Below are 17,305 nucleotides of genomic sequence, written 5' to 3'. Positions count from 1 at the left end.
CAGTGCTAAAAATATGCACTGTTACTGTAATAATGACACTGGCAGGGAAGGGGTTAACACTGTGGGTGATAAAGGGGTTAAATGTGTACCTAAGGGAGTGATTCTAACTGTGGGGGGGGCGTGGCTTGTGAAATAACTTGTGTTCCTATATAGAAGGATCACAGGAGCTCTATGATCATTCCAGGGAGAAGAACGGTCAGCTGTGTTTTACAACAGCTGGCCGTTCTTCTCTCTCAGCGGGGAACGATCCCGGGTGTCAGGCGGCGATTGGAGCTGCCTTCCCCCGTGCATCGGAGTCCCCTCTGCCGAGTGGGGGCGGGAGCGCACCTGCGGCGGCGCACGCTCGCCCCCTAGCTGCAGGCGCGCGACCGATGTAGGTCTACGTCGGTTTGCGCAGGAGGGCCGCACTGCCGCAGTAAATAGGCAGAGGGCGGTCGGGAAGAGGTTAAATGCGGCTCTATGAAGGTGGCCATCTTGGTAGAGGCAGGGTATGGCTTTCTCATGTCAGAGTCTCCAGGAAGGAGAACAGTGAGCAGTACAGTAGTGACATCACCAAATCTCTGGAGACTAGAAGTCAGGGGCAACAGTGCCTCGGTTCTCACACTTCAGATAAAGAGCTAAATAGATGTAGGCATATGTACCAGGAAGTGCACTTCTATTTTTTTAGGAGAAATCCCAGACAAAATATTATTTATTTTTTTTTTTTGCAAATATAAAGTTTTATTGAGGACAATCAGAAGAAGGTACAGCAAAATATAAACATGGGGAACATAACATAATCCATTCGGCTCAATGCATTTGTTTCCCTGAAATCCAAGAAGTCATATGGAGACACGTAAATCCCACCCTGGGATAGGGAGGTAATCCAAGGCTTCAGTAGAACGGAGTGTTACTTTTTCAAGGAGGAGTGTACAGAAGGACCCCCTCGGGGGTAACAGAAACAGACAAAATATTTTTTTTCAGGGTAATTCTTGGGCACAATTAAAATGTTTCTAAAGGCAGAAGTTTTTTTTTTTTTTTTATCTTAATGCATTAGAATAAAAAAAACATTCTGTGTGCAGCAGTCCCCCTAACACTTATCTGAGCCTTATCTCGATCCAGCGATGTTGCAAGAGAACCTTGCCTGCCCGGGACTTTCCCTCCTGATTGGCTGAGACACAGCAGCGGGAACCATTGGCTCCCTCTGCTGTCAAAGTCAGTGAGCCAATATGGAGAAAGTGGGCGGGAGGGGCTGAGGCACAGCTCAGTGTCTGAGTGGACACACAGAGCAACGGCTCGGTTCGGGTGCCCCCAGAGAAAGCTGCTTGCTGTGGGGGCACTGGCCAGGAGCGCCAAAGAGGAACCTGAGAAGAGGAGGATTGGGCTGCTCTGTGCAAAACCATTACACAGAGCAGCTAAGTACGACATGTTTGTTATTTTTAACCCCACAAGACTTTAGTGTCACTTTAACATCTCTAGGTGTTCCCTATAACAAATCTTCTCTTTTTTGAGTTAAGTTCCACTTTAGCAGCCATTTGTTGGGGTGACCAAATAGAATTGTCCATACAGTGTAGGTGTCACTTCAACGTTTAGCTGATTGACTGGAGTACCAAGAAGCAAGTCTGCTCAAGAGTAGGGAACACATCAAAGGTAAATGACACGACTCCAAACGCACATCATGACACCAAACAACAGTTTATTATACAACATTAAACATATTTTAGACACCGCTCTCTTGTCAGCATAGCCCAGCTACTTCAACACGAGGACTTATTTTGTGAACACATTTTCCATACTACACCCAGGCGACAAAGTGACGTCTAATCAGCCGGGATTGTTGCTGGGCGCTGCTGGGGTTACACTGAAAAAATCTTCTGAATAGCTGACCTGTGCCCTCTTGTCTTTGTGGGAGCCCTTCACACTGTTCTGGACAGCTGCAGAGAGGAGACATCCCGGGTTAAAATGTGACACACAAAAATTAGAAAAGGCCTCATGGAAGAAACATGCACAACTGAGCCAAGGCTCCCATGTGAGACAGTGAACCTTCCCCTGTCCCCTCTCCTCCTCCAGCCTGGTCATTACATTTATACATTTATTTTTATTGATTATTTTATTGATTTTTTACATGTTAAATATCAAATAAAAAAAAGGATTAAAAGAACAATTAAACACTTTGTATATCATCACATTACTATGGGTTACAGCGTAAAGGTCCTTTCATACGGGCGATCCGATCCGCCTGCCAGTTTTTTAGGCGGATCTGATCGGATGCTCCATGCATCCCTATGGGGCAGCGGATGTCAGCGATGACATGTCCGCTGACACCCGCTGCTATCTGATCCGATCCTGTCTGCGAAATCTGGAGAGATGGAAACCCTATTTTCCATCCGTCTGGAGGATCTGATCGGATGAGAACGGACAGGCGGTCCATTCTCATCCGATCTCGCATAGAGGACAGCAGGGATCTGACAGCTTCGTCTCTACACACAGAGCGGAGATGGATCTGTCATTCGCCTGCACTGAGCACAATGGACTCCGTCGGCGGTTGCGCCCGTGTGAAAGGACCCTAAGAGTTCTCAGTTTTCACATCCACACTCCATAAGATTCTTTAACCACTTAAGGAGAGGATTGTTTTACCCCCCTTAATGACCAGGCCACTTTTTGCGATACGGCACTGCCTTACTTTAACTGACAATTGCGCGGTCGTGCTACGCTGTACCCAAATGAAATTGATGTCCTTTTTTCCCCCCACAAATAGAGCTTTCTTTTGGTGGTATTTGAGCACCTCTGCCTTTTTTTATTTTTTGCGCTATGACCAAAATAAGACCAACAATTCTGAAAAAACAAAAAACAATATTTTTTTACTTTCTGCTATAAGAGCCCATTCACACTAGCGCGACTTGTGAGGCAACTTGTGTTGCCCCAGGTCGCCCCAGGTAGCTTGACATAACAAAAGCAATGTTAATCAATCAGTGCCGTCTTAATTGGCACTACTGAAGTCGCTCCGACTTCAGAAAAGGGTCCTGTACTACTTTGAGGCGACCTGTGATCCGACTGTCCCATATACTTCAATGGGAGTCGCCTCCTTATCTTAATTGACACGACTTGTTATCAGACTTTCCAGGAAGAAGAAAGAGATTAGCCAGGCATTCCCCACATTGCAGCCATGCCTATAATGGAATATATATACCATTACATATATATATATAGGTATATATATTCCATTATCTCTGCTTGGTCTGTGTGAGTGGCACTGGTGGACACATATAAGTGGCACTGGTGGACAATGATTCATGGCACTGATACGTGGCACTAGTGGACACTGATTCGTGGCACTGGTGGACACTGATTCGTGGCACTGGTGGACACTGATTCGTGGCACTGGTGGACACTGATTCGTGGCACTGGTGGACACTGAATCGTGGCACTGATAGGTGGCACTGGTGGACAATGATTCATGGCACTGATACGTGGCATTAGTGGACACTGATTCGTGGCACTGGTGGACACTGATTCGTGGCACTGGTGGACACTGATTCGTGGCACTGATACGTGGCACTGATAGGTGGCACTGGTGGACACTGATATGTGGCACTGATACGTGGCACTGGTGGACACAGATAAGTGGCACTGGTGGACACTGATTCATGGCACCGATACGTGGCACTGGTGGACACTGATTCATGGCACCGATACGTGGCACTGGTGGGCAATGAGGAAATGAGTAAAAAAAAAAAAACAGAAAAGGGGAATTAGGTCACAACACATCATATTCTGATTGGCCAAACACAAAGTCGTCTGTCATATAAGTCCTGCAAAATTATTCACAAGTCGCGGTAAAAAGTCGCTCTGACATGGGGCGACTTTATGGTCGTGGCAGTGTGAACAGGCTCTAAAACATTCCAAATATAAAGAAAAAAAAATCAAATTTTTTCATCAATTTAGGCCAATATGTATTCTGCTACATATTTTTGGCTAAAGAAAATCCCAATAAGTGTTTATTGATTGGTTTGCGCAAAAGTTATCGCATCTACAAATTAGGGGAAAGATTTAGGTCATTTTTATTTATTTTGGTTTTTTTTACTAGTAATGGCAGTGATTAGTAATTTTTAGCGGGACTGCGACATTGCGGCGGACAGATCGGACACCTAAGTGACACTTTCGGAGGGACCAGTGACATTACTACAGTAATCGTGCTAAAAATATGCATTGTCCTGGCGGAAATCCATTCAAATAACATCATTCCTCCAGTAAAGCATGGAGGAGGTAGTATCCTCTTATGGGGAGTTTCTCTGCAGCAGGGACTGGAGCACTTGTCAGGATAGAAGGAAAAATGGATGGGACAGCAAAATACTATCAAATTCTTGAGGAAAATCTGCTGTCCTCTGCCAGAAAGCTGTCAATGGGAAGAAGGTTTATGCCCCGAACACACGTGCAGATTATCTGAAGACTTTTGTCTTCAGATTTACCTTTTCTATGTAGTGCAAGGGCCTGCCGGATTGCATACAAATTGAAAGTGTTTAGGTTTGACCTCATATTATATGGTTTTGGTAAGTCTGCAGAGAAAAGTCTTCAGATAATCTGCACGTGTGTACGGGGCATTACTTTCCAACATGACACAGTCCCAAAGCACACAGAAAAAATGACCACAGAGTGTTTGAAGGAGAAAAAGGTAAAGGTCCTTGCATGGCCTAGTCAGAGCCCAGACCTAAACCCCATTTAAAAACCTGTGGAACGACCACAGTCCACAAACGGTCACCATCAAAATGTAACTGCAGTCTAGAAGTGATGTATTAAAGACATCTCCCAACAGACTAAAAGGCTGGAATTAAAGCAAAAGGTGATTTAACAAAATACTGACAAGGGGGGTGATCCTTTTTCCAACTCAGCGATTCTGTTTTTTATTTATTTTTTCTGACATATTGGTGTTATATCATTCACTTGGATGCTATATGCTGCACTGAGTAAGGCTCCGTTCACATGTCAGCGTATGATCGCGGGCAGAACCGCCGCGGTTCCGCCCGCGATCCGGAGATTTATTGCAAATCGCGGGACGCCTAGCGTTGCCCGTTGATTTGCAATAGCCCCCCAAACGCCGAGCGATGTTGCCGCGATTTACGCCCGCCGAATCGCGGCAACATCGCGCAAACAAATTCGCGGGACGCAATACGCTCCAAAGAAGCTCTTGTACTTTTTTGGAGCGTATTGCGTCCCACGATTTTGTTTGCGCGATGTTGCCGCGATTCGGCGGGCGTAAATCGCGGCAACATCGCTCGGTGTTTGGGGGGCTATTGCAAATCAACGGGCAACGCTAGGCGTCCCGCGATTTGCAATAAATCTCCGGATCGCGGGCGGAACCGCGGCGGTTCTGCCCGCGATCATACGCTGACATGTGAACGGAGCCTAAATGCAGCTGGATAAAACAAAAACTGTGTCTGTCTTAATTTTAGGCTGCAAAGCAACAAAATATGATTAATTTTTTTCTATACCTACTGTATATGCTGCCTATAATTTAGGCAGTCACATATTCTGGTGAGTGTGGTGTGTTGGTGGCGGTTATCACTGTGGAGAAGTGCAAAGTGGACTAAAACCATCCAGAAATAAATATTTTTAAAGGAGGCACATCCGCATTTTTTATAAGCTTTAAACTAACATTTATTTATTTATTTTTTGTTTCACATACTGGTAAAGTGTTATATAGATGAACTGAATAATAGATTACTTACACATGAATGCTTCATGTTATTTAAAAAGGGACAGATATTTTTTTTTTTGCTTTTAAATTGCACATATATCATTCACACATTATTGTCCCATATCATTTAAAAAGGGACAGTAACTATTTATTCACTTGGATTCTACACTTGCTATATTTATCTTTTGTGACATAGTTATTTTATTTATTTATTATTATGGTTGTGTTTAAGCGCAGCACTGTTTTTACTATTTGACTTGCTGCAGATTCTAAATCACATTGTGAGAGGTTTACAGTAGGGATCGACCGATTATCGGCAATGCCGATTTATCAGGGGCTGATATGCACTTTCCCCGATATATATCGGAATCGGCCCCTGAGGTTACCAATATTGCCGATATTTCGGGAAAGTGCATGTACCGGAGTGATGCTTGCAGCTAGATGCATCACTCCAGTACTGGCGTCCATGGCCGACAGTCGGCTGTCTTGTAATGACAACCCATGTGGCTGAGAAGACGCTCAGCTGTCATTACAAGGAGCGGGAGGGGACGTCTCCCCCCTCCCTCCGCCTTCCAGGGCTCGCCTGGGTCACCTGTCCCACCGGGAGACCCGGGCAACCATCCTGCACGGCCGCCGAAGACCCGATCAAAGCCACATTCGGCTCTGATTGGGTCTCCATGTAAAAACCCGGAAGTGATGTCATGATACTTGGCGCCAAATAAAAAAAAATGACAGAGATCAAAACAGCCAAACTTGGCGTTTTGAATGCTTTTAAGTGCAAAGGAGTGGTTTGGGGTCTTTTAGACCCCCAGATCCCTCCACAACAGTACCTGTCAAGAAAAAATAAATACCGTATTTATCGGCGTATAACACGCGCCGGCGTATAACACGCACCCCAATATTTGGAGAGAAATTTCAGGAAAAAAGCTTAAAATTTAACATAAACAGCTGTGAACTCATAACTTTTTTTTTTTTTTTTTTAAATCAAATGATATCTCACCAGTGCCAATGAATGCAGCCTCATCAGCAGTGTCCATACATGCAGCCCACCAAGTGTCCATACATGCAGCCCACCAAGTGTCCATACATGCAGCCCACCAAGTGTCCATACATGCAGCCTCGCAAGCGCAATGTCCAAATATGCAGCATCGCAAGCGCCATTGAAACTGACCTCATTTGTTTTAAAAAAGACCGGGAAGCAGCGCCGAGAGCAGAAGGGGCGGGCCGAGGAGAAGGAAGGACGAGCTGTCATAAAAGCAGAAGGGGGCGGGCCGAGCCGAGGAGAAGGGAGAACGAGCGAGCGCAGTCATCAGATGCGCTCGCTCGTTCTCTCTTCTCCTCGGCTCGGCCCGCCCCCTTCTGCTCTTATGACAGCTCGTCCTTCCTTCTCCTCGGCCCGCCCCTTCTGCTCTCGGCAATGCTTCCTGGCCGTTTTTTTTTTTTTCAATATCGGCGTATAACACGCACTGCTGCTTTTTCCTCCATTTTAGGAGGAAAAAGTGCGTGTTATACGCCGATAAATACGGTACATTTTTTAAATGTACAAAAATATTGGCCAATACCGATATTCAATGGACAAAATATCGGCATCGGTATCAGCTTTAAAAAAACGATACTAGTTCACAGTGTGCAGAGAAATCAAAGTGAATAATTTCAGTACAGGAGAGGAGTCTGTACAACTGTGCAAGACTGAAAGAAAGGCTGGAGTTCAGCTTTAAGAAAAAAACAACTGTAAATAAACTGATCTTTTCTTATCTTACTCTGACTTTGCTGATTATTATTAAAGCATGTTATTAGAAAGAGGACAAATCAGTCACTTTTTCTCTTTTATGGCTAATAAATGGGTTTACCTTTCTTTCTTTATCATTGTTTACAGTATCTCACAAAAGTGAGTACACCCCTCACATTTTTGTAAATATTTTATTATATCTTTTCATGTGACAACACTGAAGAAATGACACTTTGCTACAATGTAAAGTAGTGAGTGTACAGCTTGTATAACAGTGTAAATTTGCTGTCCCCTCAAAATAACTCAACACACAGCCATTAATGTCTAAACCGCTGGCATCAAAAGTGAGTACACCCCTAAGTAAAAATGTCCAAATTGGGCCCAATTAGCCGTTTTCCCTCCCCGGTGTCATGTGACTCATTAGTGTTACAAGGTCTCAGGTGTGAATGGGGAGCAGGTATGTTAAATTTGGTGTTATCGCTCTCACTCTTTCATACTGGTCACTGGAAGTTCAACATGGCACCTCATGGAAAATAACACTCGGAGGATCTGAAAAAAGAATTGTTGCTCTACATAAAGATGCTTAGGCTATAAGAAGATTGCCAAGACCCTGAAACTGAGCTGAAGCACAGTGGCCAAGACCATACAGCGATTTAACAGAAAAGGTTCCACTCAGAACAGGCCTAGCCATGGTCGACCAAAGGAGTTGAGTGCACGTGCTCAGTGTCATATCCAGAGGTTGTCTTTGGGAAATAGACGTATGAGTACTGCCAGCATTGCTGCAGAGGTTGAAGGGGTGGGGGGGTCAGCCTGTCAGTGCTCAGACCATACGCCGCACACTGCATCAAATTGGTCTGCATGGCTGTCGGAAGCTTCTTCTAAAGATGATGCACAAGAAAGCCTGCAAACAGTTTGCTGAAGACAAGCAGACTAAGGACATGGATTACTGGAGCCATGTCCTTTGGTCTGATCTCTGATGAGACCAAGATAATCGAATTTTTGTAAAATCTTAGGCTCCTTTCACACTATCCGTCCGTCGGACGGATGCCGTTTTTCTCAGCGGGGGATCGAGCCGCCGATCCCCCGCTGAGCAGGAGGATGACAGCTGTGTCTCCGCGCTGTGTGCGGAGACACAGCTGTCAGTTCCCCATGCATCTCTATGGGGGAAATCGGATGGGAACGGACCGTCGGTCCGTTCTCATCCGATCCCATCCGATCCGATCCGCTGGACGGATGGAAAATAGGATTTCCATCCATCCAGACTTGACGGATCGGGTCGGATGTCAGCGGACATGTCTCCGCTGCCATCCGATGCCCCATAGGAATGCATGGGGGGGACCTTTCAGATCCGCCAAAAAAACAAACAGGCGGATCTGAATGGTCCGCCTGTGTGAAAGGGGCCTTACCGTAAAAAATTATTTTCTCTGAGTCCTCTGACAGTCGTCGCCGCTCTTAATTCATTACGATTGGGTAATGGCTGTGCACTCTAGAAATAAGCTAGGCAGTTATTAAACAGTTAATAACAACAGGTATTTAACCAGACACACCTCTAGGGGGCTGTCCTACAGACATTATCCCTCAGCTACTTCCTGTATCTAATCAGTTTCGTAGAAAGCAGTACCACAAGGCAAACACGACCCCATATCTATAAAAATAGACACCAGAGGGGTGGGGGCGACGACTGTCAGAGGACTCCGAGAAAATAATTTTACGGTAAGATTTTACAAAAATTATATTTTCTCTTACGTCCTCTGACAGTCGTCGCCGCTCTTAATTCATTACGATTGGGATGTCCCAAAGCAGTACCAAGGTGTGAGGGGTGGGGAAAAAACGCAACCATCAAGAGGTAACGAAGGCCACCCCAGGCAAAAAACATTGCCCTTAAAAAGGAACTGAAAAAAAACCAGGACAACAAAAACCAAAGAAGAGCCAAAAACTCTTCAAACAACTGCCGCACCTAAAACCTTTGAGGCCAAAAGAAGCATCCGAGGATGCCAAAACATCAAGTTTGTAAAACTTTGCAAAAGGTGTGCACAGACGACCAAGTCGCCGCCTTACACACCCGAGCCACAGAAGCCTGATGGCGAAAAGTCCAAGAGGCACCGATGGCCCGAGTGGAATGAGCCCTTACAGGGAAGGTAGGAACCTGACCCTTAACAGAATAGGCCTGAACCACAATCCATTTTGAAATGGTCGCTGCTAAAGCAGCTAAGCCCTTCCGAGTTCCCTCAGGAAGACAAACAAGGAATCAGATTTTCTGATAGACTCCGTGACAGATAGGTAAAACCTAACAGCCCGTACCACAGCTAAAGAATGCAAGGCCACTTCTTTAGGATGCTCAGGCTTAGCACAGAGCGAAGGCAGAACAATATCTGCATTAAGGTGGAAGGAAGAGACCACCTTGGGCAAAAAACGACTAGTTTAGTCGCAAGACTTCCTTGACCCTATGAAGCACCAGGTAAGGTGAACGGCAAGACAAGGCTGCCATCTCGGACACTCTGCGAGCAGATGTGATAGCGACCAAGAAGGCAACCTTCTGGGATAAAACAGGCAGAGGAAAACTGATTAGATACAGGAAGTAGCTGAGGCATAATGTCTGTAGGAAAGCCCCCTAGAGGTGTGTCTGGTTAAAAAACCTGTTGTTATGAACTGTTTAATAACTGCCTAGCTTACTCCTAGAGTGCACAGCCATTACCCAATCGTAATGAATTAAGAGCGGTGACGACTGTCAGAGGACGTAAGAGAAAAACTTATTTGGTTCAGATGATGTCAAGTGTGTGTGGCAGCAATCAGGTGAGGAGTACAAAGACAAGTGTGTCTTGCCTATAGTCAAGCATGGTGGTGGGAGTGTCATGGTCTGGGGCTGCATGAGTGCTGCCGGCACTGGGGAGCTACAGTTCATTGAGGGAACCATGAATGCCAACATGTACAGTGACATACTAAAGCAAAGCATGATCCCCTTCCTTCGTAGACTTGGCCGCACAGCAGTATTCCAACATGATAACAACCACAAACACACCTCCAGGACGACCACTGCCTTGCTAAAGAAGCTGAGGGTAAAAGGTGATAGACTGACCAAGCATGTCTCCAGACCTAAACCCTATTGAGCATCTGTGGGACAGCCTCAAATGGAAAGTGGAGGAGCGCAAGGTCGCTAACATCCCCCAGCTCCGTGATGTCATCAAGGAGGAGTTAAAGAGGACACCAGTTGCAACCTGTTAAGCTCTGGTGAACTCCATGCCCAAGAGGGTTTAGGCAGTGCTGTAAATAATGGTGGCCACACAAAATATTGACACTTTGGGCCCAATTTGGACATTTTAACTCAGGGGTGTACTCACTTTTGTTGCCAGCGGTTTAGACATTAATGGCTGTGTGTTGAGTTATGTTGAGGGATCAGCAAATTTACACTGTTATACAAGCTGTACACTCACTACTTTACATTGTAGCAAAGTGTCATTTCTTCAGTGCTGTCACATGAAAAGATATATTAAAATATTCATAATGTGAGGGGTGTACTCACTTTTGTGAAATACTGTACAGTTCAGGTTGAATTTGATAGGCTTTTGTCTTTCTTTTTCGGTTCCCATAACCACACAACTCAATTACACCAGGCACCCGGCACACACAGTTTAATACTCACCCAACTGGCCCCATACAGATTTCTCAATGGCGGCATCCAGCATTGGCTGCTTCCGAGCAATGCTGACGCTGATTGTGACATCTTCAATTGTGGTGTTATCAAGCTGGTGAAGGAGACAAAGCAGGAAAATGTGAAATTCAGAAGAACAGGAGAGAAGGAGGAGGGCTCAGTGAGAGGTCATACATTTGAGTTTCTCCCCCAGAAAAAAAACATGCGTTCTTGGCAAGTTCTACAAATGCCAGCTCTGCTTCCTACTGAGCACTGCTGCAAAGTCTCTATCACTACACTAAAAACAGGGCCAATCTACCTCCTGTGCTGCCCATAAAAGGTTATTTAAGCTGCTGGACCCCATTACTAAAAGAGACCACCTATGTCCCAGCATTTCAGAGACCGGGCTTCGGTCAGGGTACTTTCAGCAACTATTTCCATTGATGCTGTGATGACACAATTCACTATACTGTGCTGTTGCCCCATGATATTGTTTGCAGTTGCAGTGCAATGTAGAACAGCCTTTTTCAACCAGGGTGCCCTGAGGTTTCTTCAGGGGTGCCTTGGCAAAATGCCTAAAAATTGTATACAAGCCAGCGTGTGAATGAAGGCTGCCTTTTTAGATACATTAAGTCACAGGTTTTCATTGTGCACCACTACAACCTTCTAGCTACCGGTGTCCTAACGACCAATGGCATCATCATTTGATAAGGAGGAGGTCAGTCGAATACATTTGTTTGACCCTCTCCTGGCGCTCTCCTTCAGTGTTGGGGGTCACATTAGCTGAGTGATGGAGAAACACTGAAGGAGAAGAGAAACACTGGAATACTACTCAGACCCAGTTTGCAAAAGTATATTTGCTTTGGAAGAATTAATCACCTCTAACATTGGGTGTCCTACTTGAACTTGTGGATGTTGCTGCATTATATAAAACTATTAGAAAGGCTTTTACATTTTAGAATGGGGTGCCTCGAGACTGTCCATATTTTTTAAAGTGTGCCTTGACTTAAAAAAGGTTGAGAAACACTAATGTAGAATACTGACACAACACAACACATTAGGTTCAATTCTAAAGATATAGGTGTTATTTTATCTCATGAGAAAAACAAATAAAGTTCAAATCACAAACATAAATATCTCTTAACATAAAAAATAGAAAAAAGCGCTCCCGTGGAAGCTGGGATTTTTAAGGTGCAAATAAAGTACTAAGAAAGAAGTAGTAAATGTTTTAAAATTGTTCAAACATGGTAGTTTGGGGACTGAATAACCTAGTTCAAGGTTCATGATACTTCAGGGGTGATAGTCCCAACATGTTACGCTAATGAGTTTAGCTTCTTCAGGGGATACTATAATATCACACCTATATCAGTAAATAAAGAATATTCAACAATACAGTATTAGAGATCTTTTCAATCAGTACAGAATAGCAAATCATAAAGATATATGAAAGCCACATTTACAAATATATATGTAAAATATTCATTAAACATTTATGTGTTATATACATATATACGTAGCATAGTATAGCAAGCATAGGCTCCAATGCACAGTGGTAAGAGACCCTTTGTCAACCTTAACTAGTATCACGTACATTTGCTATACTATGCTACGTATATATATGTATATAACACATAAATGTTTAATGAATATTTTACATATATATTTGTAAACGTGGTTTTCAAATATCTGATGGTGATGGTGATCTCCTGAAACCTCTTTGCAGCCACTTTCTGTCTACATGCACTCTAGTGAAGCCTGCATGACATTTCTCTGAACTAACTTCTTGATGATGACAAAATTGGACCATGCCTATGTAATGTGTGGTAAATTGTGTCCACTTCTAGTCTCCATCAGAGATAGAGTGAATAAATTGGGAGACAGGGCCAGAGCATTACCACCCTATCATAGAACTAGCCTCCTGCCCAGGTGTGGTGCTAGAGATGTACAACATTTTCTTGTTTGGCTGGCTAGTTGATATGATGCCAAGGGTATTGCTGCCCTCAGGACCGTGGGTATCCAACCTTGTGCATTACCAAAATAATATTTTAGGAATATAAAAGAACAGTTGTCTACTTACAAACGCATGACATGCATTGGCAAATAAAAGGATGCAGACAAGACCATCTCCAGGTCCACAACACTCAGCCAGGGTTTGGGAAGCCTTCATAGCGTCCCAAGGCTAACGTGTTTTGAGGGTCGAACCCTGGAAACGTGTTGGCCTTAGGACGCTATGAGGTCTTCCCAAACCACTGTGGACCTGGTGGCAGTCTCATCTGCATCCTTTTCTATGCAAATGCAGGTCATGCGTTTGTAAGTAGAATACTGTTATTTTTTATTCCTAATATATTGTTATTTTGGTAATGGACTAGGTTGGTGCGCCCTCTTTTTATTGTTGTTTGCATTATCACCCTATAAAAGAAATTGTCTAAATAGGAAACTTCATGGTAGGATTACAGTGGATTATTTTAATGAAAGCTTTAGATTTAACAATATTGAATATGACTACTGAAATTACATGAAGATACTAAGGCATACATGAGATGTTAGCTATTGGGTTTACATATTACTTTAACTGTTGAAAGCCTTATTTTCGCATTAATTATTATAAAAAAAAAAAAGGCCCAGTTCACTAAGCTATAATGCATGTGTTATCTGCCATTAAAATAGTTATTTGAGTCATGTGAAAAAAACAAAATCCTGATAAATTTGCAATAGCAATCAATTCAGCCAAATGAAATCTAGCAGGCAACGGTTTTTATACTTCAACCAATGGCTAACTCAGTACAACAGTCGTGAGCCGTCACGGCTTAATGCAGTTTCTCTGTAGAAGAGTTCCCACTTCTGTACTTAAAAGTATACAGTATCTAAAGCAGAACCATTTTTTTCAGTTTGGATATATTAGGGGAGGGTTCAAAGACTTGTGATATTTTTTTGCCATCTGTGTCCCATTCATGATTTTCTTACTTCTTGATGTATTTACATAACAGGAAGGAAGAGGACATCTCTGTAAAGTAAGGCAAGTCTTCTCGTAGTTGTCACCATAACAAGTGTCCCCGTTAGGAGACTTCAACTCTATTCCTGTCCTGATTACAACTTAAAATTTCCCTCACTTTTCATTCTGCTGATAATGGCAGCAGGGACACAGACAGCAATAAAAAAAAAAAACTTTATTAATATGGGACTTTTTCAAACAAGTGTGGTTCCCACACCACATGTGAACACTCTGCCCTTGGGAGACTAATATGGTAATGGCACCCCAGACACATTTCACAAATGCAATGTTTATGGGCACCACACCGCATACTACTGCAGTAACATGTGGTTTGGTGCGGAGCGATGTGTTCCAGGTTACGGTACATTTGGCAGCCCATTAAAATGAATGTCAAATCTGGAGCACACGGGACCCTACTAATTAATTCCTCCTTTTTGAAAAAGTTTTTTGTTACACCCAAATTTCGGGTCAAAAATGGTGCCATTCTGCAGCCACCCCACCCTCAAACCACATCTTTGCTTACTTTGATCACGGGGTGCATGTTGCCGCAGCGTTCTGTATGTTTTTTAATTTGGCGTGGCTGCACAGCTGCATCATCCATTCACAGGACACGTGAATGTAAAAACTACAAGTCTCATCTGCCACCTTGGTTCTCAATGGAACACAAGTGTGGTGAACCCTAATATTAAGCCCCGGTGGGTGGGGTGAAACATATATGGCTTTTGGCAGAGGAGCGGCTCTGACTGAGGCTTTCACATGTATACATCTTTACTAGGATAGGCTATGGTGAGTGGCGCTTTCAAGCTAAAATGTTCATTGCCCACTGGATGAGTTTTTCTTACACTGGTATCCCTACCATCGAGGCAACACCCCAACCTGGAGCTGCATCACCAAGTAATATGGCCTTATTACGTTAGCCGCACTTGCAGCTAATTGGTTACTTCCTTCAACTTCATAACCAAAGGGTCATAACTTTGTAGGGCTGGAGGAAATGTTTGCAGGTGTATGTGCATTGCAACCGTGATGCACTGATCGCAGTTACAATGCTTAGCAGGTACGAAGGAAAAAAAAAATAATACATACACATTTTTTCTTTTTGCAACATGAATACATTTATTTTTTTTGAAAACTGGATTTTTGTAAGAACTTACCATAAAATCCTTTTCTCTGAAGTTCATCGACAGACGCAGCTTCTCCATAATCATGACTACTAGGATTATGCTCCTCCAATCAGGAATAGGCACTAGGCAGGAAAAACCGCGCCTAGAGGGCTGTCCCTGTGGGCATAACCCCTCACACTCTGCTAATATCCCCAGTTTGGTTGCAAGCAGTGTTAGAATACAAAAAAACCCCACACACTCAAAAGTAGAGGGACAGGTGCTGCGTCTGTCGATGAACTTCAGAGAAAAGGATTTTACGGTAAGTTCTTACAAAAATCCAGTTTTCTCTATCATTCATCGACAGATGCAGCTCTCCATAATCATGACTACTAGGGACATCCCCAAGCAGTATACACATGAGGGGTGTGAAAACAATGCAAAAAACGAAGGTAAGTTCCCAAAGGCTAAACATAGCCAACCAGGTAACAAAGAGCTCAACCAGGAACAACTGGAGCTCACCCAGAAAAGATTACACCCTCAAAAAAAAAAAAAAAAAAAAAAAAAAACTTATGGAGTTCTCTTTTAAACAGCAGCCTGCAAAACCTTGCGGCCAAACGAAGCATCCGCAGATGCCAATACATCAACCTTGTAGAATTTTGTAAACGTATGCACAGACGACCAAGTTGCCGCCTTGCAAACTTGTAATACCGACGCCTGATGGCGAAAGGCCCAAGAGGCACTCAGCACTCTCGTAGAATGAGCCTTCACTGGGAAAGGAGGAACCTGACCTCTCAGTGAATAGGCCTGTACCACTGTCTGCCTGATCCATCTGGAAATGGTCGCAGCAGACGCAGCCAACCCCTTACGAGGTCCATCAGTAAGGATAAAAAGAGCGTCTGATTTCCTAAAAGACTCAGTGGTCTCTAAATAAACCCTGATCGCCCGAACCACATCCAAGGTAAACAATGCATACTCCTTAGGATGCCAAGGTTTAGGGCAAAGTGAAGGCAACACAATGTCTTCATTCAGATGAAAATCAGAAACCACCTTAGGAGGGAAGGACTGATTAGGGCGAATAACCACCTTATCTCTTTGTACCACCAGATAAGGCGAAAGGCAAGACAGTGCCGCCAATTCAGATACTCTGCGGGCATAAGTGATAGCCACCAGGAAGGCAACCTTCTGAGACAATGAAAAGTAGAGACATTTCCTGAATTCTTTTAAAGGACAGATAACACCAGATTTAGATCCCACGGAATCGCCTCGGAGGAGCCATATGGCGCACTCCCTGGATGAAAGTCCGAACTAGGACATGCGTAGCTAAAGGGCCTTGAAAATATATAGCCAAAGCCGAAACTTGGCCTTTGATAGTACCCAAAGCCAACCACTGTTCAATTCCTTTCTGCAGAAAGGCCAAAACCGTAGTGATAGAAAATAAGCAAGGGTGCACTTTCAGCTATTTGCACCAGGAAATGTACGATTTCCACGTACAATGGTAGATCTTTCTGGAAGTCGACTCCCTAGCCTTCAAAAGTGTAGGAATCACAGAGTCAGAAAGACCTCTATCTCTCAACACCTGGCTTTCAACAGCCATGACGTTGAAGCCAGCAACTGTAAAACCGGATGGAGGATCGGCCCTTGAGACAGCAGATCCTCCCTGAGAGGAAGTATCCAACCTTATTAGGTCTGCGTACCAGACCGGCAAGGCCAGTCTGGGGCCACCAGAATGAGCAGATTGCTTTCCACCTCTACCCTGCACAGAAGCCTCCAGTACATCTATGGCGTCGGCCAGAGGGTCTTGAGAACTGGCTATGAATCAATGAACCTTCTTGTTGAAGCGAGTAGCAAACAGAACGACCGTGGGAGTCCCCCACCGAGTACACAGGAGATGGAACACCTATGGGTGTAGGGACCATTCCCTTTGATCCAAAGCCTGACAACCCAGGTAAACCGCCTGCCAATTCTCCCCACCTGGAATGTGTACAGCAGATAGGGCTGGAACAAACTGTGCTGACAGGTCCTCTTCACCGTCAGAATGTGAAGACACTGACCAGTCAGGGTGGTCTGCGTCTGCCATATCTCACTCAGAATCTGAAGACCCTGCCGATAGAGGAGAGGGCGGAGGGCGTTTGTGGCTGACAGAACCAGAAAGCACAAGATCCACTTTCGACATCAGGCTTTG

At 44.3% G+C, this 17,305-nt stretch overlaps 1 protein-coding gene across 1 annotated transcript in view; it reads right to left on the bottom strand.

Annotated features, from left to right (window-relative positions):
- Window positions 1-1,655: 1,655 nt before the first annotated feature.
- Window positions 1,656-17,305, bottom strand: part of NELFE (negative elongation factor complex member E) — a 49,602-nt gene continuing 33,952 nt past the window's right edge. The window contains exons 10-11 of the mRNA XM_082262641.1: window positions 11,044-11,146; window positions 1,656-1,913 (exon numbers count right to left, since the gene is read on the bottom strand). Coding sequence (XP_082118767.1) covers window positions 1,804-1,913; window positions 11,044-11,146 — 213 coding nt within the window. The 3' untranslated portion in view covers window positions 1,656-1,803. The remainder of the gene's footprint in view (window positions 1,914-11,043; window positions 11,147-17,305) is intronic.

This window comes from Pelophylax lessonae (assembly GCF_965119305.1).
Source record: "Pelophylax lessonae genome assembly, chromosome: 7".
Taxonomy (NCBI): Eukaryota; Metazoa; Chordata; class Amphibia; order Anura; family Ranidae; genus Pelophylax; species Pelophylax lessonae.
The sequence above is the reverse complement of the archived record's forward strand: the minus strand, read 5'-3'. Positions and strand labels throughout refer to the sequence as shown.